The sequence below is a fragment of the Prunus avium genome, chromosome 6, assembly GCF_965620075.1.
Source record: "Prunus avium chromosome 6, drPruAviu1.hap1.1, whole genome shotgun sequence".
In the NCBI taxonomy this organism is placed as follows: Eukaryota; Viridiplantae; Streptophyta; class Magnoliopsida; order Rosales; family Rosaceae; genus Prunus; species Prunus avium.
In genome coordinates this window covers 9,847,583-9,872,740 of record NC_142289.1, presented here as the reverse complement: position 1 = coordinate 9,872,740, position 25,158 = coordinate 9,847,583, and the positions used below count along the sequence as shown (strand labels likewise).

The window sequence follows — 25,158 nt, the reverse complement described above, 5'->3', positions numbered from 1 at the left end:
AACCCAGGAGACAAAAGAACAAAATCTAGAATTATTGATGAGCAAGACACAGTGCAAATTCTTTTATATTTGCTTTATCTAGAGCCTTGTTCACTTGTTGTGGTCAACACATCTAGATCAAAAGTGAGAGAGGTGGGTCACTGTAATTAATTAACCTCTAGTGGGAGCTAATTAGCGGTCATCTCATCCTAATGCCATACTGAGGAGAGCTAATAACTTATTAACTTTAATTTTGTTGAATAATTAATTTCATGAATCGGATTAAACTCTTATTAACGGATCGATACATGTACTTGTAAAAGAAGGTACAGTTCTAAGGAGAGCTTTGCTCAAAGTTGATATTCCTAGAATGATGAACCAAGGTCCCTTTGGGAACATTCTTTTTGTGGGAAATGCATTTTATATCCCACTAATCATTATAGGCTTATAAAACTCAGAGTACAAATCCGACGCTAACTTTGGTTATTTTATAACTTTTTATAGTCCAAGGAGGAGCTGTGGGATTGCTTCCCTTGGTTTATTAATATATTTTTGATGTCTTATTTTTGTTTAATTTTTTTAAGAGAAAACTGTTGGAACGTTAAACATCAACCTTATATTTTCATTTTTCCAAAACCAAACTTGAACCAGTAGGCCACGAAAGAGAAAAAATGGCCAATCAATCAAATAAGGGTTGCTCTTTTTATCATTTGATTTTGCATGGAAATTTGCATGGCCAAGTTCATGGAGACAGATTTTCAAGAAGGCATGATTTGGTTTTCAAAAAGAGAGAGGGGAGTTTTGGAGGTGAAATATGACCAAAGGACAGAAGGTGAATGGAGCGAGAGCGAGAGAGAGAGAGAGAGAGAGAGCCCCTCTTTTTGATTGTAGTAATGATGAGCAAATCCATTATCCCAACCCATCATAGCACTAGAGGCCAATTGCAGCAAATGGTGCATGGCCAAACAAAAGAGCTTTGTGTTTTAATTTGCTTCTTTTTTTCTTTCTTTTATAGGGAAAGGGTTTGGTAATGCCTCTTTTATCTATGCACTGCATGCTTTTGTAGGGCCTGTTGCTAACCCTTAATTAGCAATCGTGGGTTAGCTTTAGCTACGTCTTAAGGCACTCTTAAACCTAAATATGCCCTTGAATTGCAACATCAGGCAACTCTATGGGTATCATTGCCTAAATTAAAGCTACATCAATGAAAGTGAAACTCTTACGAACTACATAAACAAAATTTGTTATTAGGGTGAAGGAGTTTTGGAGCTCAAATGATTAAGAGTACATACATATGCACATGAGTTCTTGTGTTTGAATTTCCAACTCCCAATATCGTTTGTATATATGAAAAGAAAAAAAAAAATTGTTCCTCGGCTTTAACTTAATAAGTCGACCAGAGTCAATTTATTAACCAATCAATCATCGAGGATCGACTCCTAAAAGTTGGGCTAGGGGCTAACTTGTTTCATTGGTTTCGACCGGTGAACCTTTCTACGCCGTAATAAAAAATATTACTAAATTTGATGTTGAGCAATTGATTTGGGCCACATTAAGCCTTAAAAGCCATTGTTACATATCTCATGTGACCAAATTTATACCCAAGAACAATAAAGAAAAATAAACCTCATAGCTTCTTATTTAGTTTGAAACGAGTAGAAAAGAACAAATCTCTCACCCAAAGAGGAGAGCAAGAAAGCACAGCAAACAGGCCAGTCATGTGACCAAAACTAATAAGCTTTGGTGGCTTAGGTCCCAAGACCTTATTTGCCACACGCCTAGCAAACACACTAGCATCCGTTGCTTTACTTCCTTGAGAAGCCCTTGCTCTCTCTGCAATGGCCTCCTTGAAATCCTTATAGAGCTTCCAATCATGACCACCCAATCTCTCCACGGTAGCACTCCCAAAATTTGATCTAACGGCCCCAGGCACAACCAGCACAACATCAATACCAAAGGGCTTCAACTCAACCCTCAATGTGTTTGACATGGCATGCACCGCAGCCTTGCTTGCACAATAAGACCCTGCCCATGGGGTTGGCACTTTGCCCACAACGCTTCCGATATTTACAATACTTCCACTGCGCCGCGATGCCATGTAAGGCACCACTTGTTGTACCACCCTTAGTTGCCCTAGTGTGTTAATTTCCCAAGCCCTTCTAATGGTCTCTAGTGGAAGCTCGGCTAGAGGGCCGGTGCTTCCTATCCCAGCATTGTTAACAAGAACATCAATACGACCATACTTGGACATAACCGTCTTTACAGCAAGCGCTACACTTTCGTCGGAGGACACATCGAGCTCTAGTGCCTCGATGTTGTCCGACGAATTTAAGTCTATGTCGTGCATGCGTTGGGAGATGTCTGTGGCAAAGACGCGGCAGTTTTGCTCGGCAAAGGCCTTGCAGTACTCATAACCAATGCCACCTTTGGCACAACCTGTGACTAGAACAACCTTAGAGTCACTAGTACTCATGTTGTTTCTTAATATTTCCTTGTCATAAGGCATGAGTATATATAGAGGCATATACATGCATGCACTATATTAGTTCCGCCTTCTTGTTCATTGGTTTATTAGATAACTACGCTATAAGAATATGCTTAAGGGCATATCCTATTTCAATCAAGATCGGCCGGCTATGCTGGGGTTTATTTGCAATGGTATTTAGAATTTTAGTGTAAAAAAGGATGCCAACTTTGGAATTTGCATATGGTTGCACATATAGCTCCAATTGGATAATGCTATACCCCCAATTCTTTTTTTTCCTCAACCAGCATGACATTATTTCATTTGATTCAACATTATTATAATTAGGCATTACTGTAGTGTGCATATCAGGTGTGACATTGGTCGGGAAACAAAATTGAAAGAAAAAGGTAGACTCTTTAAGTATCTTCCTCTCCAATTTTGTGGGCACATTCATCAATTTTTTTGTTTCTCTTTTGGAATGCACAAAACTTCTTTAATCTGAACCAACAATCGTAAACTGTTTGTTTGTTCCTTGTTGGTAAGAGTAATGGAAGTGATATGCATTTAACTGAGGAAAGGGTTGTTGTGGTATTTCACTTGGAAATGTGAAACACAAACAAAATCTAAACAAGATTGCAGAAATTGCCAAGACTCAAGAGGCAAGGGTCAAAAGAAAAAGTATAATATGGATAGCAACCGAAGTGAGAGCGACTAGAGAGCTCTGTTGGCGCTGCACTGTAACAATGCATGGGGACTAAAAGGCCTCTGCTCTCTTTTCCTTTTTGAGAGCAAGACAATACCCTTCTCACCATTAAAAGTGTCCCCTCCTCCATTAACCAATGCCATTTCTCTGCAAACTCCAAACACCATTTACTCTCTCTCAATTGGCTCTCTCTCTCTCACAGAGAAAACTTTGTCATGTCACATTCAAAAATTAAGATTCTCTCTCTACAGCTGCTTCTATAACTGCAACATCTATAGCTGCTGCTGCTATGAATTTCTTTCATATTGTCATTAAATATGTTTTCCAATTATATCTACCTATAGATTTATTCTTCTGCTAGATGTGGGAGTGGGAGGGAAAAAGGCTGAGACTACTCTACAAGACTCTATATCGATCTTATAGCCCTGATTAAGACTTTAGGGGGTGACCCACTGACCCCATTAGATTTTTTTTCATTTACCAATAAGAGAGGAAAAACCCTAAATTTTAAAAGGAAAGTGAGCAATGGGGCAAACCCATCTTTCCATTAACTTATTTAAAAGCCATTTACAATTGAATCACCAGAATTTTCACATTCCTAGGACCCCTATGTTGTCTGAAAAAGGGTACAAACAGAGAAAGCTCCGTTGGAAATGTATGAATTTAAATTTATTGGGATGGTTGGTGGGGTTTTATTCTAAAGAAAAATCCAAACCCTTGATCACTTTGGGTACAAACAGGGTACAAACAGAGAAAGCTCCGTTGGAAATGTATGAATTTAAATTTATTGGGATGGTTGGTGGGGTTTTATTCTAAAGAAAAATCCAAACCCTTGATCACTTTGGGCACTAGAGTCTAGAGGTTCCTTTCATGTCTGCTACAAACAAGGCCCTTTGAAGAATGTGGGTTAATTTTAGTTTCCACTTTTGCTTTTTGTTCATGGCAAGACGAGGAATGAATGGACACTAGAGGAGGTGTTGGTGTTATGGTGTTATGGTGTTATGGTGTTATGGTGTATGGGCAATTTTGTTGGGGTGCAAGAAGAGGTATTTGACTTAGATCGAATGTAAATGTATTGAGAAGGGCAACTAGATTGATGCAACAGCCCCATTGCAGCTACACGTGAGGAGAAAAATAGATGCAAACCCGGTTTCAACTAAGTCTCGTTTTTCACGTATATATACAAGAAAAGATGTCTTTTTACAAAGAAATATAATACCAAAATGAAAAGAAGTATATATTTCAAAAGTAGAAAGAACAATTTCAATATGTTGTACATGTAACTTGCTAGGCATCACCTTATTTTTTTGACGATGGCCTTTTGTTTTGTTGACATGGCTTGAGGTGAGGTCAGCTCAATATGTTAAAGAGGAGGTTCTAAGTTCGATTCCTCCGTCAATCATGTTCAAGTTGGAGATCTACAAGACATTTATTTGGGTTGGAGGTCTCTGACCCGTTTAATACTTTGCAAGACCCATTAGCACACCGCGCTCGGACAACCCAACAACTAAAGTTATAAGCTAGGTGGGCCGTTAAATTCGCGATGAGAAAAACTAAGGAAAGGAATTTGAGCCATTTCAATTGGAGCAAACAATTTATGTCTTACCCTGCCACCGTTTTTGGCCCCAAATGATAATTGTGATTGGAGATGGGCTTGGATGATACTAATGGAGATGGACCCATTATTCCCAGTTATGCCGCCCTCCAAACAGAGAAACATATGAGGAGGCTACCTCATGAGCAGCCTTGTTGCACCTCCTCCAAGGAGAATACTACCAGACCTTCCATCTCCGCAAAGTATCATGCCTGAAACTTTCATTTGAACTATGACAAAAAAGACAAAAATAAAATAAAAATCATTTTACTATAATTTCAACAACATTAACGCTAAACCAGAGCTTTTTGAACAAAAACACAACATCATATTATAAAAAAACATAATCAGAGTACCAAAATATTTCGATGTCATCAATCAGTCTGAATTTATTTGAAAATACAACAAGGAATCCATGTGACGTGCTAAAATTAGACTGAATTCTCATATGGGCATGCATGAGTCTGCATTGTCTTCTTCATTCCAAAGTTTGTAGGAACTTTCTTCGGCTGCCATGTGATATAACCAGCTGTGCTTTGACCATAATACAAACACCCTTCGTGGTGCCCAAACCCGTAAGGAAGACAACAACTGACGCAATGAGCGCCATAAAGCATAAAATTGCTATAATAATCAAACTGTGACCCTCCAAACGTGTGGATCATGTTGTCATTCTTGAGCTTAGGCCAAGCCCTCTTCACCTCCACAAATTTATCATTCAGTTCATGATAGGTTTCCTTGGTGACTTCATCCACAGTCTCCTCTGAATCAAAAGTGATAAAGCCGAAGCCCCTGGACTTGCCGCTTTCCTTGATATTTATTATAACCCCATTTATGATTGTACCAAACTTCTCAAAGTAGCTCTTGAATTCTTCTTGTGTCAAATTATGTGGTAATCCTCCCACAAAAATCTTCTTGGTCTTGAAATATGCTCTAGCTTGCTCGTCCTCTTGGTTTTGGAGTTTCTCTCTCTTTGGTAAAGCAGGTTTCACATCTAACTGCATAATCATAATTTAGAATCCCATATCCAAATTAAAAATAAGTAAAATAATTTTAAAATAATAACAAATTAAAAGCAAAACAATCTCTCTCCCCAAACTCTCCTTCCTTTCAGCACCCCAAGCACGACTGCCCCCTCCCACACCACACCAACCCAACCAGTCCAGTCACCCAAACCACCACCCAGCCACTCTAGGCACGTGATGGGGTGCATTAACGTTTTGCAAAACAACGAGGTGTTCATGGTTGGGAAGAGAATCGCGGTGTCGTACGATCTTATGAAGCTGACGAAGCAGCTTGGGAGGCTTCCGGTGGTGCATTTCGCCGAAAAAATTCAAAAGAACACCTATTATATACAAATTAAATACCCGAAAAAAAAAAAAAAAAAAAGAGGAAGGAATTTGGAACCAACCTTTCTACCGAAGATGTAGTGCTCTACTTCCAATGCTTTCTTAGCCAAGAGTGGGTCAGTGAAGGTAACAAAGGCAAACCCTTTTGGCCCACGAGTAATTTTGTCAACAACAATCACACAGTCCTTTACTTCACCATATTTGTTGAAGTGTTCTTTCATGATGGTTTCATTAATCGCCTTTGGTAGTCTAGCCACGAACAACTTTCCAGGTTCAGGTAAGTCCATGGTGATCAAAATGTACAACCCTCACAAAGTTCTCAAAAGAAAAAAAAAAAAAAAGAAGTGAAGTAGGACTTGATAGAGTTATGTTCGCTCAAACGAAAATAATTCTACAAAATAATAAGACTGAAGTGACAGTTGTTTTTAGAGAGCGCTCATTGCTTTGTGGAGGAAGTAGAATTTATAGTGTAATCAAACTAATAGGTAGGAGGAATTCCTACTTTGAGGATGCTTCCCAATAGAAAAGGGAGAATTAGTAACATTAGGATTCTTGCAGTTTAGGTAATTTTAGGACCTACTTTGTGGATGTTTCCCAATAGAAAAGGGAGATTTAGTAACATTAGGATTCTTGCAGTTTAGGTAATTTTAGGACCCACTTTACTCCGTACATCAGACTTTTTTCTTTGTTTCAACAAATTGTTACCCTTTTTTTTTCTTTTTTTTTGGGTCCCTTTTTATTAAAGGGAATTCAACATGTGTGGAAACTGGGAATTAATTACTCGACATACATATGATGCATATGGTTTTGACTCCCTAAACCTAAACCAATATGGTGTGGAACTACTCGAAAAAACGAATTTGTCCAAGGGAGCCGTAATTCTCGTGATTTACTCACTCATTTTCCTAAACAAACTGAACACAAACAAATCTGGGCCCGACCGTGAATCAAGCCCACCTCAAAAATTAAACTATCAGCAACAACCTAATCGGTAAGCAATCCATCAGCCACTGAGTTATTTTTCCTGTAGATCTGATTTTCATCCATAAAGCCATCTTTGCCTTCTTTCATCAATAATTTAAAGACAATTCACCTAATACAAAAGAAATTTTCCTCTCAAAGTTAAATCTGTGTTCTTTCTATAAGTTTCTTCAAATTTGTTCAGTCTTTCATCGTGTTTAGAAGTATGATGAGCATATGTAGGTAAAGAGTAAACTGGAACCAGGAAAAGGTTCACAAAACATCATGTTACTATTATATACAACAATTCATTGGTTTTTTTTTCTTTTCTTTTCTTTCTGGTGTATGCTAATCTGTATTATACAATGACATGATGCAGTATATTAGCATTCATTGAATTTTAAATATACCAGATGTTAAGAATGGCAAGGTTGAACAGGCAGGCAGACTGTTTGACTGATTACTGCAGCATGAAATATGAAACAAGAGCATTTCGTATGCACACTCGACTGGGTAAAATTTGAATATCATGCTCCGTAACTGAAAAACCTATGCGAGACAAAGCTTTAGGAGACAGGAACTTTGCAGCAAACATCCAAGACATCATCTAATGGGGCATGATCACCTGTCCCTTCGTCTTTCCGAGCATACAACAATTGCTTACCTTTAAAGACAAACATCCCTCCCTGGTTTATAATAAAAACAGGAAGAGTAAAAGATTCAGAAAAATAAGTGGGGACTAAATGCACGACCAAGTTGTATACTTTAATACAACTCCTATGATACTGGAGAGAAAAATCAATGTTCAAACCTGTTGTAACACACTACTTCTGTCATCTGGAGTGGCTTCAATGGTATAGTTTTTTACAGCTTTCTGCAGAGCCTCAAATCTTGAAAACACCTTTGCCTGTCGTATCATAGTTTTCAAAACATACATGCAAATCATAAAAAATATTGTCCTTGAAAGATAATAAGCGGAAAAAAGGAAAGAAACATACACTAGCTGGATTGAAGAAAGTTCGACCAAGTCCATAGTATAAGCCCAACACATCGTATGCCTATTACAGAAGAGGAAGTTAGAGTTATAATCACCAGAATAAGAGATTCGCCAATTAAAGACATCCAATGTAGAACATTTATTACCTTGTGATCAGGCCAAAAAAAAAATTATGAAATTTATTACCTTGCGATCAGGATCAGCATAAAGGCTATCCATTGGAAATGGTAACTGAACATAGGACAGCACGGGGAAAAGAATCAGCTCCAGGGATCAACATAAAGCCATGGTATCAGGATGCAAATATATAATAAAGAAATTGCAATGACAGATCTGAACATTTAAGGAGAATTACAGGACTTTATGTTGTATAAACTTATTCAAATGTCATCATGTCTTTAACTCAATTGGAAAAAAAGAAGATAATCACACATTCAGCTATAACTTGAGCAGCCAATTTTCTCAGCAAATAATGTCATAGGAACTTCATTACAGCAATACATGACCTATTACTTATGCCAAACTCCAGTATTCTCAACATGGGGATTCTAGTACTTGTTACTTAAATAGCTAAGGACACAAGCAAACTAGTAATGTCACAATTTGGTCCTAGTAGCTGGAAATAGCTTTCTCCAATTCGAAAGCATATAAACAAGTATGATCAACCACTATCATGTCACATGGCATGCTTATTTAAAAGTAGGACCATTGTATGATTGTATGTGTGAATGAGACTTCACCAAATGATGTTTATTTCTTTTTGTCCAATGGTTCCTAACATTTGGAACCTTCAAACATATAAAGAATATCAAGTGATCAAATCATTCAATCATGTTAATATATCATCAACTGATCTGTGTCTTAAATAAACAAGTCACATGACATGATAGTAGCTGGCCATATGTGATTGCATGCTTTAGACCAAGAGAGTCGAGAAACCAATGTATGGGTCATTACAATTTTATCGGCATATTAGATTGTGTCATACAAGTCTCAACTCTCCAAGGCTTAATACAGCTTAAGAGTCATTGAAGGCTCATACACTCCCTTACTTTTCCGCTCCCAATTGACTGTTTATTAGATAAAGGCATAACTGCAGTTACAAAGATTCAATTTTCTGAACCAGTATTAATTGACATAACTAGAAGGATTTGGTACAACGGACACAAATGAAACTACATATTTTGACACACATCTTCAACCTTTAAAAGATGAAATTTACTCATCTAAGAGTTGAGAATGCATGCAACACCAAAAAAGAAAGAAAAATAAAAGACAATAATCATTTTATTGGGAACATTAACTGCACATTGCACGAGTATTGTTTCCTGTCATCTCTCTCAACATTCACTCTCCCTCTCTAGGCAAAAAAACTTACCTATAACGGGGATAGCATTGTTTTGCTATCCCCGACCAATAACACAATGACACGTGGAAAAGTTATCCTACATGTCATTGCGTTATTGGCCGGGGATAGCAAAAAGTGCTGTGCTATCCCCGTTGCATGAGAGTTTCTTTCCTCTCCAAGAGGAGGTTGAATGGTCAACATTTGATTTGGAGAATATAGTGGGAGGGAGAGGAAGAGAGTTAGAAACAGTTAAAGTATAAAGAGACAATACAAGAATCTTTTACAGTGCAAACATTGTTCCCAAAAAAATACTATATAAAGGAATTTTTTTGTCAGGCACACTTCCAACCTTTAGATAAAAATCTGATGGTTGAAAATATGTGTCAAAACGTTTGGCTTTATTTGTGACCCATAAACGAGACCCTGCATGAGTTGTTACTGTCAAATGGCTTTTTGATTTGATGGTGAGAGAACTAACATACTTAACATAACATCACCACTTATTTTGAGATGTTCATGTATCAGCCAAAAGGATTGGAACTATTAGCTAAAAATATTATTATCTCATTCCTTAATCCAACATGTCTACTGGTCGTATGTCCACTAGCATGTTCCTGAGACATATCCTATAAAACCGTATTCCATTTAACACATCCCCATTTTCTTGTCATGCGATATCTGATTTTGATACTTACTATACAAGCATTCAAAGTATAAATATGACCCTAAAAGATGATAGCATGGAATACAGCTCTATGTACTGCAGCTTGAGAAACATTGTGGTGGCAAAAATGGTAAAAATAAGATACCCGTTCTGCAAGGATACGAGCTTTATCAGGACTACCAACACCAACTGCAATTATTTTCACACCAGCTGAATCAAATCTAGCTTTAGATTCTTTTAGAGCCGAAGCAAGTTCCCAACTGAAAAGAAGAAGCAGAAGAAGTAGCACATCATAAGAACATCCAGCAATTCAGATAAAACCCATTCTAGAAACTGGTTTGGAGGCTAGTTACCAGCAAGGGCATCCAAAGTGCCTCAATAGTGCAACAACAGCCACCCCCTGGAACAAATTGAATAAGAAGCAACTTAGAAACTAATACACCACATCAGATCAAGCAAATACACAACTCCATAATAATTATTACACATATTTACATGTACCTCTACAATTGCATTGCTACCTAGTGGTTTGGGAGGTGTCATTACACTACCTGAGGTTTGCTCTGTTCCATTTTACCTTCTAAATGCATCCTTTTTGTATGAAAAATAAAAGCAAAATCCAACAACAGAAATCTCACAGGCGCAATACAAGATTGCATCTTTCCAACCCAAATAAATACAATTCGCAAAAGGGTTACTCCGAAAGGAATTAAAATCACAAGCAAGAAAAAAAATCATTGCCAGAAAATGAAATTTGATAAAAGTTTACTCAGTGAGAGAGGGAAAAAGTAGAAAAGCTACCTCGTTCAGATCCCAGAGGTCTTTGAACTGGACGGAATCACCAGCAGCGGTGAAAATGCTAACGTCACCGAGGACCTCACCGATGCTGGGGCTGAAATCCAAAGCAGATGTGTTGGTGGAGGCTCCGGAAACGACAAGTCGTCTGGAGCTATAATGTGTTGTTGATTTTGGGGAGCAGAAGAGGGAGGGAGAGTGTGGAGTGTTAGGAGGTGAGAAAGAGGGAGATTGGGAAGGGGCGATGAGAGATGAATGAGAAGGAAGAGAGGGGGTTGAAGGGGATTTAAGGGTTAGGATTTGCGCGGAGATTAGGGCCATGGCTCTCTGTGAGGAATCCTAGGGAGCTGAGCTGATTCTCTAATGGTAGTGTGGTATTTGGTGGGTTGAGAGAAACTAGTGGTGGGAGGGAGGCAATTGACTAGTACCAACGACCAAGACAAGCGTGTTTCTCTTTCTTTTCTATTTGTGTGGCGGGAATAGTTCTTGCAAAACATGTTACATGTGTCACTCTAGCCCATTTAGGATCGGGCCGGCCTAAGCTCCAGTTTTTTTTAAATAAAATTGGGAGTTGTTATTGGCATTTCAAAACAGTCATCACACAAAAAAGCTGCACGTAAATGGGTGCGAAAAGATATTTTTAAAATGCCAAAAGAGCTAAATTAAGAAAAGTAGATTATTCATTTCCAGGGCCGGCCCTTGGCCAGGGCAACTAGGGCCATCGCCCGGGGCCCACAATTGATTGGGGCACACAATTTTTTTTTAATCCATATATATATATATATATATGCATATGCAAAAAAAGGAAAATAAAAACTACAAGTAAAAGGGCATATGTGATATTAGTTGAGAGTTTTACTTGGTATTATAAAACAATAATAAAAAAGAATGATGCCAACAACGTCCTTATTTTTTCCCAAGAAGCAAACCTCTCCCTCTCCGTCTTGTTTTCCCAAGAAGCAAACCTCTCCCTCTCCGTCTGCAGCTTTACTTTGAAATCAATTTCTAATTCTAATTCTCTCTGGAACTAAGTGTGGATGGAACAAAGCCATATTTTGAGTTGAAAGCTGATTATTCTCTCCGAAATTGGGAGCACCAACACCAAAGCACAGCATACAAGACCCAAAATTCAGGTTTTATTGTTCTTTCTTTGTCTTCATTTAATTTGTTTTACTTTTATTGTTCTTGATTGCTTGTGTGTTTATGCTAAATTTTTAAAAATGTTTCCTAAAAAGCAACTTTCTGGAAATCTCAAAAGACAAAAAAAGAAAAAGGAAGAAGAAATTGCTCAAAACCTAAGAGGATCTTTAAATAAATATTTCCTTAAAAACAGTGAGGTACCAAATTTAGCTGAAGAACATAATGAAAATGAGAACGAAAAAGAAAAAGAAATTGAAATTAATTTGAACCGTGAAGTACCAAATTTAGCTGAAGAACATAATGAAAATGAGAACACAAATGAAAATGAAATTGAAACTAGTTTGAACATTTATGATCCAAGAGCTTGGGATAATCTTGATGTAAAAATGAGGGATTTACTTTTAGAAAATGGTCCTATAAGAGAAAATAATCACAAATTCCCTATTGATGAACAATGCAGACATTTTTCCTCACATTTTTATCTTCGAACATTACCAAATGGGGAGACTCATGATAGAAAATGGTTTTTATTTTTTGAAAACTATAGGATATATGGTTTTACTTCTGCCATGAATGATGCTAAAGTAATTGCATTAGATATGGAAATTGAGCCTGTATTTCTTAAAAAACGTCAAACCTGTAGAAAGAGACATTTTGATGAGATTTCCAATAATGAGAGGGAACAACAATCATCTGAAGAATCCTTTAGAACTGATTACTTTCTTGTCATAGTGGATATTGCTCTTGGTGAATTGAAAAGTAGGTTTGAACAATTGCATATCTTTGAATCTATTTTTGGGTTCTTATTTGATGCTGCAAAATTGACTTCTTTGGATGAAAATGAATTGAGAAGCTCTTGTGTGAATCTTGAAAAAGCTTTAAAACATGACAATGATACTGATATTGATGCAAGAGATTTAGAGTCAGAATTACAGGTGTTGCAAGGGATGTTACCAAGTGAAGCAATTGAAACAGATAAACCATGGACATCCATTAAAATTCTAGAATTTGTAAAGAGTGTGGATATGTTTCCAAATGTAATGGTTGCTTATAGGATATTACTGACTATACCTGTGACTGTGGCATCTGCTGAAAGAAGTTTTTCTAAATTAAAATTATTAAAATCTTATTTGCGGACCACTATGGCTCAAGATAGGCTAAATGGACTAGCTATATTATGCATTGAAAGAGATATGTTGGAAAACATTAAATATAATAGTATAATTGATGATTTTGCTTCTAAAACTGCAACAAGAAGACATTTTAAATGATCTTTTGTGATTAGGATTTCATTGCTATTTTTATTTTGTAGGTGCATATGAAGGTGAAGCATAGGGACATGCAAGTTAATTTGTTGTTGATTGTAATGTTTTCAAACAAGGTTTTAATGAGACCCAAAGTGTTTTATATCATCGGTTGTAAACTCTTATAATTTTAATAAAATTTATTATTTAATAAAAAATTGTAATTATATTTATTTATTTGTTGATAAAGGGCACATTCTTAAACTTTGGCCCTAGGCCTTAAATCACCCAGGGCCGGCCCTGTTCATTTCAACTTTAGCCTTGTTTAAGATGTCTGGATGGTTAAGTAGATTAAACATTGCCCATTCTAGTGTGATTGATGATGTGTAGGTTCCACCATTAGCAAGATCTGAAAATTATTCATGAAAATTCCTAAGTTAGTAACATGTTTAATAATAAAAAAGAAAAGATATGGTCCATGCAAGATAGTACATACCACATATATGTACCATAGATAAAGAAATGAATAATAAAGGGAAGAGTTGGGGGGTTTTTGTGATTGGGACGACGTCATTCTGTTCTTCAAAGGAAGAAGTTGAAGGTGAAGAGGATGAAGATGAGGGAGAGGAATGTGTAGAACAAGATGCCTTCAATGGTATATGCACAAGCTAGGATATGAACTTATATATAGGGCTTGTTTCTTAAGTAAGAGCACATGTGTTACGTGTGTTAGTTCAATCTTATATATAGAGCTTGTCAGTTGTGATCGAAGAGATGTTGTATTTATATATAGAGCTTGTCACCTTATTTTACAAATTTATTCATGTTAGAATATATGTATTTATTTATTATTATATCTTAAATTCATAGTGACATATCAATCTCGTTGTTCATCCTTATTATATAACGTGATGTGAACATTATTGAAGATTATGAATTTCATATCGGAAACTTGACAAAATCAAATACGCCATATAATGAATGGTTTCACTCCTAATAGTATCGAGGCCTTTTGTATAAGGAGATTTTTGTACATTTACCAAATTGTACCATCAATATTATAAAGATACTCGGATTAATCCAATTTGAAATAAATAAAACCCAAAATCAACCACTTGTCATGCATTTATTAATATTTTATACGTAAAATTCCCTTATTGTCCTTGTCTCATGAAATTTAGAGAAAAAAACCTACCAGCTAGGTTAGATTTAGAGGAAAAAGCCCACAAGTTATCTTAATTGGGTTATCTTGGGGGTGTTTAAAAAAATTAAAAATAAAACGTGGGCTGGGCTTTATTGTGGGTTTTTCTTGTGAAAAGTTTGTGGTAATGTTGTAATTTATAGGTGTTTGGAGTGTTCTTTTGTTTTTTTAGAATGAATTGGGTTTTTTCAATAGAGTTTTTTTATAAGGTTGGGTTTTCTACTCTTTCAGGCCCTTCTATTGGGCATGAATCTCAAGCTCCCTTGTATAAAACCTCATACACATATACGCAGGTGATTAAGGTGGGGACAATATCGATGTTGTTAGTAGTGGGTCACGAGTCTGTTCCTCTAAAATCTTAACATTATATGAGAGTAGATGAATTGATTGTGCCTGAATTATTGGGCCTTTATCCTTACCCTTTACCCAATATGTGGTGGTTCCCAGCCTTTTGTGATAAAAGCTCCACATTTACTTGGCTATGTAAGATGTTAAGTTAATGACAAATTGACAATATCAGTATTACTAATTAGAGATATTTAGTCATATACTCATTCTTAGCACTAATAATATAGATAAACTCTACACCATTTAATTTCTATAAACAAACCAAAAAATGACATTTGGCTCTGTTGAATTTAATTTTGATTATTAAATTACTTTGATGCCCTATTTACTGTTTTGGGACTTTTTATGAGGTTTTGAGGTTGAGTTTGTTTTAAGAAATCAATGGCAATTTTGTAATTTAAAAGAAGTTAAAAGTCTTTTTGTTATGTCGTAAATGGACTTTGGGTGTATTTCTAAAGTCCATTTCATATATGGGTTTTAAAAAAATATATAATTTGGGCTCCTATATTAGATATAATAGTGAATCTCCATACTAATTAATAGTGGGCGGCTAATTCGTCTCTGTCAAATTTAACAAACGCGTCAGTTAAAAATTTGTCAAACATGTTCTATATCTTCTCCATGTTAACACTATTGGTCAATGCTTTTAACTAGGAGCTACTGTTTGTATGAGATATTTATAACATTATGTCGACGAGTCACTTCTTCGTAAAAAGACATATTAATGCAAAGCTAATATAGAGTAGAATATATAGGACCAAAGGTCGGAAAAAACATTACGTAGGCCACATGGTTGGAATTATGATCCCATCACCACCTAAAATATCAACAGAACAGCTTTAGGACAAACTAGACAAAAACCATCGACTTGGAAAATAGATAGCGTATCTCTTTCATCTTCGCCGTGACTTTTTGGTTTTCCACCCTATTCTATTCTATTCTATTCTGTGCTGACCAGAGCTCCTAAAATTACCACCCACGCATGCTCCTCATTAATTATGAGTCTTTTATCAAGTTGTATTTTACGGGTATAATACTGTTTTGTTATTTTTAATTAATTACATTTCGTGATAAAAATTATACATGATAAAACATTATTGAATGAAAATAGCAAAATAATAATATTCTTGTGTGACATACAAATTTGTCTTCTTGAAAAGGCCATTTATGCCACCGCCTAGTACGTTTTTAATTGCTGTCTTCTAGTTGGGGTTTTGGGGAAATCGATGGACCCACTTTGGTTTGTTTGTATCTAAGCTGGGTTGATTTAATTAATTGCATTTAAGTTGGCAACGTTTTGTTGCATGGGCACCAGCTGTCGAACAAAATGCAGGGTTCCCTTTGGTTTTGGGATGCAGTTAAGAAGATTTGTCTTTGGTGATCCCGAGTTAATACATGGGCTAATACTTGTCAAAACCAGAGACATTCAAGGCTAAATACATGTCAAAACTAGGGCATGCATTGGCTCAGTTTTTGTGACTTTTGTGGCTTTGTCTTCAATGAGAATGCACAACACACGTTTGGGTTTCAGAATGGAGGTGGAAGCATCCACCACATTTGCATTTATCCATGCAGCAAAAAAGATCTCTTTTTGCATTTGCATCCAAACTTTTAAAAGGATAAAAATTGGATTTGGATTCTAGTTGGTCAAGGATAAGATCAAATAGATCACACGTATGTTCATTACTCTAGGGCTAGTCCTTTTAGTTATTTTTTTGGCCTGGTCGGGTTGGAAATTTGATCAACGGTTGAGAGTTGCTTACTTACGAGCGTTTCAAACAAGTATGATTAGTATTTAACAGACAAAGCAAAATGGTTATAGAGGCCATGCGTGGATAATCTCGGATGCTTTGTTGGTATATGTAACCAACTAAAAAAACAACCATTAATTATAGAAGAGAAGAGAAGAGAAGGTGGCATCTGGGGGGTCACGTGGCAAACATGTTTTTACATGCAACCATACGCCACCGGCCACAGATAGGACGGACCCAAACATGAAACCCGCTAGCGGGCTCTTGGTGCTGTTGCACAAAACGACAAAGCCTTGATAAAATCCAAGGGATAATTCTAACACAACTTTCACAGCAAAAAAATAAAAATATCTAATACATATATCAATCTTTGAAGTGACATCAATGCCCCCCTAGATTTTCTTTATGCATACTCCCACTTGCATAGGTTTTTCCGCACGAGACTTTGACTTACCAGAAATGGTTTTACTTTTTCATTTCACTTTTAACCCACAAGTTGGTTTAATTAGAGTTAAATAGTGTGACATGACTTGTGAGAAAAGGAAGGATGAATTAATGTGGGAGCGTTCAATTATTATTTATAAAGATTTTGTAATAAAAGTAATAGATTTGGAGAGAGAGAGAGAGTCTTCTTTTGTTCCTTTAAAAAATTGAATGGTTTGGAAGGAAAATAAGTTGCTTTAATTACCTAAGGTTAATTTTCTTATCACAGTGCTTATATATATATTTTTAAAGCATACTCATCTTCTTTATTTTCATTTTAAATATCTATATAATCACGAAAAACATTCTCCCATCTTTTTCCTCTTAAATTTTCTTTCAAAGCTCTTTCTCCTTGTCTCTTTTGGAATACGCAAAAAAACAAAAATTTTGAGAAAAAAACTTTTTATTTGTATTTTAAAAATATGAGACACACACGTGGAATTTTATCCAAAGCATAGTAGTAGTCTTGTCGAATTCTCTAATTGGAAATAACTCCTTTTGGCATATCAAGCTGTTATCGTAACGTGATATAGTGCGTTGACAATCTCAATTTGATAATGAAATTCACGTGACACACGAATAAAATAATAATAAAGTCAAGGCGAAACCTCTTCTTTTATGAAAGCTTATTTGCTAATTAGTGTGATGGGCTTTTATTAATAATAAGCCCTCTTACGATAAAAATAATAATGGGAAATTATTGAAATGAAACTTGTATATACAACAACTGTCTTGCAAACCATACCAATGCTCTGAAACTCCACAACTAAAAATATTTTCCGTCATATAAACAAAAGCAGTTTCGATTGCTAATATGCATAGAAAGATTTGTCTGGGAAGAGACGAATCAATCAACTTTTATTACAAAAATGAAGTACGAGGGCCGATTTTTGTCTTATATATATTCCCACGTTTTCTGCATCTTTGATTTTGCACCTCATGAATCTTCTTCAGAACTTTATTTTTAGCTAGTACTAGTACAAATGTTTCAATACAATATTAGATCCATTGGCGACAAACGTAACACATCCACAAACCAACAAAGGACTAAACAGTAATTGATGATTTTGCCAGGGAAAAAAAGAAGAAAAAACAATTGAGGATATCATGTCAACACGTACCCAAGTTCATGTTGATTTTGAATTTTTACAGTTTTAACTACTAATGCACAAATTAAGGGAATGTTAATAATTGGTTTTAAGGCAAAAACAAAACTTTAGAATTAGAAAACCAAATATGAGAAGAGTTGAAATTACGAACGAGGTTAGCCACAACATCCACAATGAAATTTGCCTCTCAGAAAATATAGCGAAAATTAATAACTCCAACTTGAGACTCAGATATTGTTTGCATATAAAATTGTATGAGAATCACAGTAATAATTTAGGGAGAGGCATAATTGTTAGGAAGTCAGTCAAACCAAAATCCTAATTAAATTGTGGTTGGCATGGCACTCAAGTTCATCTGCACCTAGTGCTTTCCAGAATGAGGTTTAGGGAGATTTTAGTAAATTTATTACCAGTATCCACTTTGAAAAAGTTTATAATAAATACAAAATCTACTACTCTAAACAGTGTAAACACAGATACAGCTCCCAACAAGTGTAGTAATTTTGATTTTATTTGCATTTTTTTTAAAAAGAACAAGAACAAGAAAATAAGAAAAAAAATTGCAAATATTTCCACTTTAAATAGTGATGGATAAACTTGTGCTAGCATGTCTCTGAAGTGGAGAGTGTGTTTGGTACTAGCTAGCTTGGTGTGCTCCCCGGTTTCAACTCTCTCTCTCTCTCTCTCTCTCTCCAATTATTATTATTTTTTACTTCTCAAAGACCACTCCTTTTTCAAAATCAGCTCTCCCTCAGCAGTAGAAAAACACACCCTCAAGATGAGCCTCTCTTTCTCTCTCATCCAACTCTTTGAAGCTTCGTTTTGGTCTTCCTGCTCATGAACTCAATATCTGGAGATTGGTGGAGTGTCCAGAATGGATTTTGGGGTGATGGGTTTGGAGGGTTTGGTGGGCCCTGAAGGTGGAGCAACAGGAGCAGCTCATTCTCTGGCCTCAGACCCTGAGACCAAACCAAAGGGTCATGCTCCAAATGTTCCTCATGGATCTGGCTCTGTCAAGCAGCAAAGATCTTGGCCTGCTGAAGATGACTGGAGAACCTCAAAAATGCCCAAAAACGATGACTTGCCTGCTCCCAAGACAATGCCATTACAATATCAGGGCACTCCTCTGCTGAGATCTAATTCTCTGCTTCTGGCTGATACTCACAGACAGGAGCAGATGCTCAGCTTTTCTAACAACAAATCAGAAGTCACTTTTCTCAACAAAGATGGAATGTTGGAGAGAACCATCCAAGGCCCAGACTTTGCCTACTACCAGCGCACCCCAGCTCTCACTCCCTCTGCTTATACTAGGAATGCAGCAGGTACTAATTTCATCTATGTGTCCTTTTTAATTTTTAATTTTTTATATTTGGGTGGTGGGTTGGTTGGTCAATGCTGGTCATGGATTTTAAGAGATGGGGTTTGGGGAAGTGTGACTGTAGAGCAGAAATTTTAGGCACATTTTTGTGCAAAGATGGGTTTTTGCTAGTATTGTTGGTGAGTCTTTTCATAGGGCATTTAGTAGAAATTTTCGGTTTTGAGGTCTTGTCAAGAAAGAAAGGTGGAATTTTCTCCCTCATAGAAACTGCCATTTTTGCTTTGGTTTTTGGTAACATCTTCAACAGTTCAAAGATTGATAGAAACAAATGGGGAAAGGGTGAGAAGGAAAAAGGAAAATATTGGGACTAGGAGATAAGACTTGTTTGGGTCAGTTTTTTTTTTTTTTTAATTAATTTTTTTTTGGGCCTTTAAATGTAACTATGCTTCAGACAAGTCATTGTGTTTCTCATGTTTCAGCTTATGGTTCTGGAAGCATAAATCCGAGCATGCATGGGCCTTTTGCTGGGGTTAGAGGACCATTTACTCCGTCTCAGTGGATTGAGCTAGAGCACCAGGCCTTGATCTACAAGTACATGACTTCAAATGTGCCTGTGCCATCTAATTTACTGATACCTCTCAAGAAATCCCTCTACCCTTATGGCTTGTCGGGTTCTACAGGAAATTTAGCTCCCAACTCATGTAAGCTTCTTTTATAAATGCTCAATAATCTCAGTTAGAAATACATCTGTGTTGAAATTTAATTTTTTGTACATTTGATGAGGCTGTTGCTGTTTTTTAAATTCTTAAAATACTATTTGTTTGTACAGTTTACTGTTCAGAGCATGGAATTTCCAATTTTATGTTGTTATGCTGAACAGATTATCCTCGTTAGAAAGTTCTGTCCACGATAGTGTTTGCAATTAGAATGTAATGCCGGGTTTGATTCAGAAGTCATGTTCTTGTTTTACCCTTTTGTCTGATTTGTCTTTTCTTCAATGTATATATATGTTGGGATTTTATTTTGATACAGTAGCGTGGGGCTCTTACCATCTGGGGTTTTCTGGCAACACTGATCCTGAACCTGGGAGGTGTCGTCGAACGGATGGGAAGAAATGGCGGTGCTCAAGAGATGCTGTTGCAGACCAGAAGTATTGTGAAAGGCACATAAACAGGGGCCGCCATCGTTCAAGAAAGCCTGTGGAAGGCCAGCCTGGCCAGGCCGCCTCTGGGACCAGTAATTCAAAGGGGGTGCCCATGACATCGTCAACGTCAACGCCGGTGATGCCAAGCAGCGGCACATCCAATAATGTCGCAACCATGCAGAACCAGTTCAAAAGTTTGCAGCCTGCTGGTGCTGCCAATCCTTCTGCAGATGCCTTTGTCAACAGGTGAAAATTAGATGCATTAGAGCATCCTTATCTGTTTTAGTTCTCATTAGACCTTCCAGGCTTTATAATATGATTTTGATTTCAAACAGTTATGCACACTACCTTTTTCCTTTACTTTATTGTAGACCCCATCATTCCATCTTTACTTTGGTGATGGTGACTAGTCTTACTAGTTTGGATTATTGAATTAAGACCTTTATCGTTGAAACTGTATGTAATTATGTGCATATTTCTTAGTGGTATGCCTGGTTTATTCATCTACTTTTACTTTATGCACTTTCTTAAACATTTTCTAATCAACGAGAAGGTGTGTGTTGCAGGATGCAAGATCCTCGGGGCCTTCCTGTGATGTCTGCTTCTACCATCAAGCCAAAAGCCAGTGATTCGAGGTTTAACATGCCGAAACAAGAAATCCCAGTGGAAGAATCTTCTCAATCAGAGTTTGGACTTGTTTCTACTGATTCACTTCTCAACCCTTCACATAGGAACTCTTACATTTCTAAAGACTTTGGTGGTTCTTTCCTAGATTTCAGTGATCAGGAAGCCCAAGACCAACATCCACTTAGGCAGTTCATTGATGATTGGCCTAAGGACCAGTCCAGTCACTCGGTCAGTACTTGGCCTGATGAAATAAAATCGGACTGGACTCAGCTCTCAATGTCAATCCCTATGACATCCTCGGAGTTCTCATCGTCCTCTTCCTCGCCCACGCAAGAGAAATGTGCACTCTCACCATTGAGGCTATCCAGAGAGTTTGAGCCAGCCCAAATGAATTTGGGAGTGAGCAATGAGCTTAGTGAATCAAACCAGAAGACAAATTGGATACCTATCTCTTGGGGAAATTCAATGGGGGGTCCTTTAGGAGAGGTCCTGACCAACACCACTAGCAGTGGCAAGATGTGCAATAACTCAGTATCGCCGCTTAACCTCTTAAATGAAGGGTGGGATGGCAGCCCTCAGTTGGGATCCTCCCCAACCGGTGTCTTGCAGAAGTCAACTTTCTGTTCGCTTTCAAACAGTAGCTCAGGGAGCAGCCCAAGAGGTGAGAACAAGAAGAATCTTGATGGAGCAAGCATATATGATGATGTGCTAGGTTCAACCTTTGCAAGTTCCTCAGTTCCATCCCTGTAAAATTGGCAGAGCTCCAAACTGGAGGAGAGACTAGACATGAACTTGGCATAACCATTTGTGATCTTTTTTAATTTCTCTCTTTTCTTGCTTCCTTATCCTTTGTTCATTTTCTTCTTCTTCTTCTTCTTCTTCCTGGGTTTACAAACTAGAGACATGGTGATCCTAATTTGCATAGGTGTTGGCCACTTTGGCTAGTGTGGATTTGTGGGTATCCATAGTTCTTTCTTTATGAATTTTATAAGTTATTTATGCTTTGTTAATATGTCACCTAATCTCCTAACATTTATTTTATGGGTTCCATATGTGTAACTGATAATTCAAAACTATCAAAAAAGTTGCATTATTGGTAGGGTGAGAGGGCAGCATATCTTTTGCAGGAGTGTGAGATGTACATTTTCAAGTGAGGAGGATCTGTCTAGCCCCTGAAAACAGTGGGGACAAAGCAGGTCAATGATGGTAGTGAAACTTCTACCGTCATAATATAAGAGATACCTTCCAAAACACATATTGATCATTGAAGTGTATTGACCGTCTCTTTATAGGGGCCCGTCCCCTTGACAGAGCCTCTTCCAACCTCCTCTCTGGCTGGTGGATTTTGCACTTGCAGCAGCAAATATGCATGATTGTGATCAGAAATAGTAAATTAGGTTTGGCAGCTCCCTGGCCTTGGGACAAGAGGCACTCTTGTGGGCTGTCAACCCAACATGCAACACTCTAGTGTGTTTGGTTTGTGTAGAGTTAAAACCACTTGGCCGTGGGCCAGGGTTTAGGGTGGCCCTACCATCTCTGAGCCTGACCCGAATTTGCACATGTTTGGCCCTAGCCTAGTCCGGCTTCTTATTGTCCTGGACAGGCTAGTCTTAAAACCATGGATGCATGAAGTCAAGGATTCATCTAAAATAATGTTGTGATGGGATGGGATGGGACCAGGGCGAACAATGGACCACCCTTTGGGTTTATAGCCATACAAGTTGAACTTGATTAATCCAAGATGGAGATTTTTCGTCACCGGTCAAATGACAATTTTTAACACGACAAGATAACACGACTCAAAATTTACCGAATTTGAGTTCAGTATTGAAGGATTCCAGTCAAATTCGGATCAACTAACATGACCTAAAAATGACCTTTCAATCCGTTACAACTCAACACGTTAAACTTGTATAGGAAAATTGATTTAAATTTCGATAATATCACAGTTAACTTTTTAACATTAAATTACTTTTTGGCTTGCACATGTAGTTACAGTGGAGGAGCAGTTTTACTGGCATGAATGCATCCAAAACAGTACGAGACAACAACTTCTGCTTCTGTTTTATAGATTAAGGCCCTTGCTAGTACCACCGCCCGCCTTCAATCTCCCCGAATCGGAATTAATAATACAAATGGTAAATCGATTGCGGTTTTATAAACTGGGTTTAGGCCCAAAATCCCCAAACCCAATCGAGGCAAACAGTACAAAATTGGTTGGATTTGACTCCGGTTCCTCAATGATTTTTGTTAATCCGAACAAAACCAAATCATTTAATTAAAGCATAAGAAAGATTAATAGAATTGAAGCAACTGGAGAATTGGGGGCTCATATTCTATGGGTGTATACGAGTCTGTCATACCAGTGCCCAATTGCAAAATTACAACTAAGCATTCAGACTTACTTTATAATCATAGCCAAACCCAGTTCACCTTTTAATTCCAAAAAACCCCAAATTCTTATCACAAATTTAATTTAAAAAAATTAAAAACAAAAGGAGAAAAATAAAGAGATTGATATAAATAAAAAAAAAAGAAAAAGAAGAGAAGGCTCAGACACGCACAAACACTGTCATCAAGTAGCAAAGCATCCGTACATAATACGAACACTATGCCAATGGTTGGTCCATGTATATATATATATACTCAGAATCGAGAAATGTTTTCATCTTCATCGCCCTCTTCAATTTACAAAACCCAAAGAAATTAAAAAAAAAGTCGTGGAAATTTGTTTTATAAAAAATCAATGGCCGGGAAGAGAGAAAGCCGCAAACCATTGGAACGACACCGTTCTACAGGGCGACGGGAGTAGAGTTAGAGAGGCGGCGGGGCTGTGGCTCTGGTTGTATGTGCGGAGGGAAGCCCTAGTGTTGGGAACTTGGGAGATGGAATTGGATTGTTAATATAGACATTTCAAAATGACGTTACTATCCCTCGCTTTGACCAACCAACTGGGCCCAAATTAAAACTGACCAGCTTGTTTCTTTGTCTTGGGCTTAAATTTAGATGGGCACAGCACTGCATGCTTTGATTTCTTATTTTGTATTTGTTTTTTAGTATTATATTATTTGTTAATTTCACAGATAAACCCAAAAATTATTGCTGTTTTTTTAAGATCAATATATAGACTATTGATGATTTAAAACTCATATACAAAGTCGTATAAATATATTGATATGGAAAATACTTCCCTCCTTACCATATAAGTAGAAGTTCTTATATTCCTGCTTATAAGAGTGTGACATGTGTGCATAAGTTTTTCTTTTTATGTTTTTGATGAATTATTTTTGCATATATGTCAAACTGTGATTTGTAGGAATGGAAGGAGGCAAGAAATATCCTACCCTTAAATTCTACATATATGATTTTTTTTTTTTTTGTCCACATTGAATTTATGTAGGATACTGCTTGAGGAATGAATATTATGGTCCCCAATTTAACTGTATAATTTCCACAAGAGGACCAAGGCTAGATTACACGATCAAGTTGATCTATCATACGGATAGGAATTCGGCGAATCATGTCAGTTGTTTCCACATCCATAAAATAAACCACATCATCGAGTCTCCAGGTGTGGTTCCTTATATCCATAATATCTTTAACATATACCAGAGCAAATGGAGGGATAAGAGCAGTAGTGTTGATACACCTAATGTGGCGATGGGGCAACCAAGCATCCTCCCATATCTTCATAGATTCACCATTCAGGATATGAATTTGCATTTTCTCCTTTACAGCGTCTCGCCCCTCAAGCAAGCTGGCCCAAATCCAAGAAGCCCGATGCCTGCATGAAATCGCATTCAAGAAAATATATGTCCTTCAAAATATGAAACCATAAGACATCATGATTACGAATGGCTCTCCAACATTGTTTGCCTAACAACACAAGATTAAAGTTCTCCAAGTCTCTAAAACCTAATCCACCATCCTTTTCTGC

At 37.0% G+C, this 25,158-nt stretch overlaps 5 protein-coding genes and 1 non-coding gene across 7 annotated transcripts; 2 read left to right on the top strand and 4 right to left on the bottom strand.

The window, feature by feature from the left end:
- Nucleotides 1-1,606: 1,606 nt before the first annotated feature.
- Nucleotides 1,607-2,452, bottom strand: LOC110745614 (short-chain dehydrogenase ptmH-like). The gene has a single exon (XM_021945733.2). It carries the CDS (start codon nucleotides 2,450-2,452, stop codon nucleotides 1,607-1,609), a length of 846 nt encoding a protein of 281 aa, XP_021801425.1.
- Nucleotides 2,453-4,995: 2,543 nt separating this feature from the next.
- Nucleotides 4,996-7,155, bottom strand: LOC110745622 (heterogeneous nuclear ribonucleoprotein 1-like). Its single transcript, XM_021945743.2, has 2 exons — nucleotides 6,155-7,155; nucleotides 4,996-5,741 (listed from the first exon to the last, which is right to left on the bottom strand). The coding sequence occupies exons 1-2, from the start codon at nucleotides 6,377-6,379 to the stop codon at nucleotides 5,175-5,177; spliced, it is 792 nt and encodes a 263-aa protein (XP_021801435.2). The 5' UTR covers nucleotides 6,380-7,155; the 3' UTR covers nucleotides 4,996-5,174.
- Nucleotides 7,156-7,296: 141 nt separating this feature from the next.
- Nucleotides 7,297-11,293, bottom strand: LOC110745626 (Thioredoxin superfamily protein). Its single transcript, XM_088255354.1, has 7 exons — nucleotides 10,863-11,293; nucleotides 10,415-10,461; nucleotides 10,207-10,321; nucleotides 8,236-8,280; nucleotides 8,051-8,110; nucleotides 7,864-7,959; nucleotides 7,297-7,738 (listed from the first exon to the last, which is right to left on the bottom strand). Exons 1-7 carry the CDS (start codon nucleotides 11,175-11,177, stop codon nucleotides 7,619-7,621), a joined length of 798 nt encoding a protein of 265 aa, XP_088111480.1. The 5' UTR covers nucleotides 11,178-11,293; the 3' UTR covers nucleotides 7,297-7,618.
- A 415-nt stretch (nucleotides 11,294-11,708) lies between these two features.
- Nucleotides 11,709-13,539, top strand: LOC148293613 (uncharacterized). The gene has a single exon (XM_088255450.1). The coding sequence runs from the start codon at nucleotides 12,077-12,079 to the stop codon at nucleotides 13,265-13,267; it is 1,191 nt and encodes a 396-aa protein (XP_088111576.1). The 5' UTR covers nucleotides 11,709-12,076; the 3' UTR covers nucleotides 13,268-13,539.
- A 5,218-nt stretch (nucleotides 13,540-18,757) lies between these two features.
- Nucleotides 18,758-22,238, top strand: GRF1 (growth-regulating factor 1). Of its 2 annotated transcripts, none has more exons than XM_021945946.2 (4): nucleotides 18,758-19,454; nucleotides 19,930-20,151; nucleotides 20,486-20,840; nucleotides 21,161-22,238. In XM_021945946.2, exons 1-4 carry the CDS (start codon nucleotides 19,007-19,009, stop codon nucleotides 21,969-21,971), a joined length of 1,836 nt encoding a protein of 611 aa, XP_021801638.2. In that variant the 5' UTR covers nucleotides 18,758-19,006; the 3' UTR covers nucleotides 21,972-22,238. The 2 variants fall into 2 exon arrangements, with proteins under 2 accessions (XP_021801638.2, XP_021801637.2); XM_021945945.2 differs by having other exon boundaries at nucleotides 18,760-19,454; nucleotides 20,483-20,840.
- A 1,307-nt stretch (nucleotides 22,239-23,545) lies between these two features.
- LOC148293612 (small nucleolar RNA snoR8a) lies at nucleotides 23,546-23,648 on the bottom strand. Its single transcript, XR_015836932.1, has one exon. It is a non-coding gene; the product is annotated as a small nucleolar RNA snoR8a (small nucleolar RNA).
- Nucleotides 23,649-25,158: the final 1,510 nt, after the last annotated feature.

Coding starts and splice junctions, on each gene's coding strand:
- LOC148293613 (XM_088255450.1), top strand. CDS start 12,077: ATGTTTCCTAAAAAGCAACTTTCTGGAAATCTCAAAAGACAAAAAAAG.
- LOC110745614 (XM_021945733.2), bottom strand. CDS start 2,452: ATGAGTACTAGTGACTCTAAGGTTGTTCTAGTCACAGGTTGTGCCAAA.
- LOC110745622 (XM_021945743.2), bottom strand. CDS start 6,379: ATGGACTTACCTGAACCTGGAAAGTTGTTCGTGGCTAGACTACCAAAG. Junction 5,742..6,154: donor ACTACATCTTCGGTAGAAAG/GTTGGTTCCAAA, acceptor ATGATTATGCAG/TTAGATGTGAAACCTGCTTT.
- LOC110745626 (XM_088255354.1), bottom strand. CDS start 11,177: ATGGCCCTAATCTCCGCGCAAATCCTAACCCTTAAATCCCCTTCAACC. Junction 10,462..10,862: donor ACCTCTGGGATCTGAACGAG/GTAGCTTTTCTA, acceptor AATTTGTTCCAG/GGGGTGGCTGTTGTTGCACT. Junction 7,960..8,050: donor CTTTCTTCAATCCAGCTAGT/GTATGTTTCTTT, acceptor ATGATACGACAG/GCAAAGGTGTTTTCAAGATT.
- GRF1 (XM_021945945.2), top strand. CDS start 19,007: ATGGATTTTGGGGTGATGGGTTTGGAGGGTTTGGTGGGCCCTGAAGGT. Junction 20,152..20,482: donor AAATTTAGCTCCCAACTCAT/GTAAGCTTCTTT, acceptor ATTTTGATACAG/TAGCGTGGGGCTCTTACCAT. Junction 20,841..21,160: donor GCAGATGCCTTTGTCAACAG/GTGAAAATTAGA, acceptor TGTGTGTTGCAG/GATGCAAGATCCTCGGGGCC.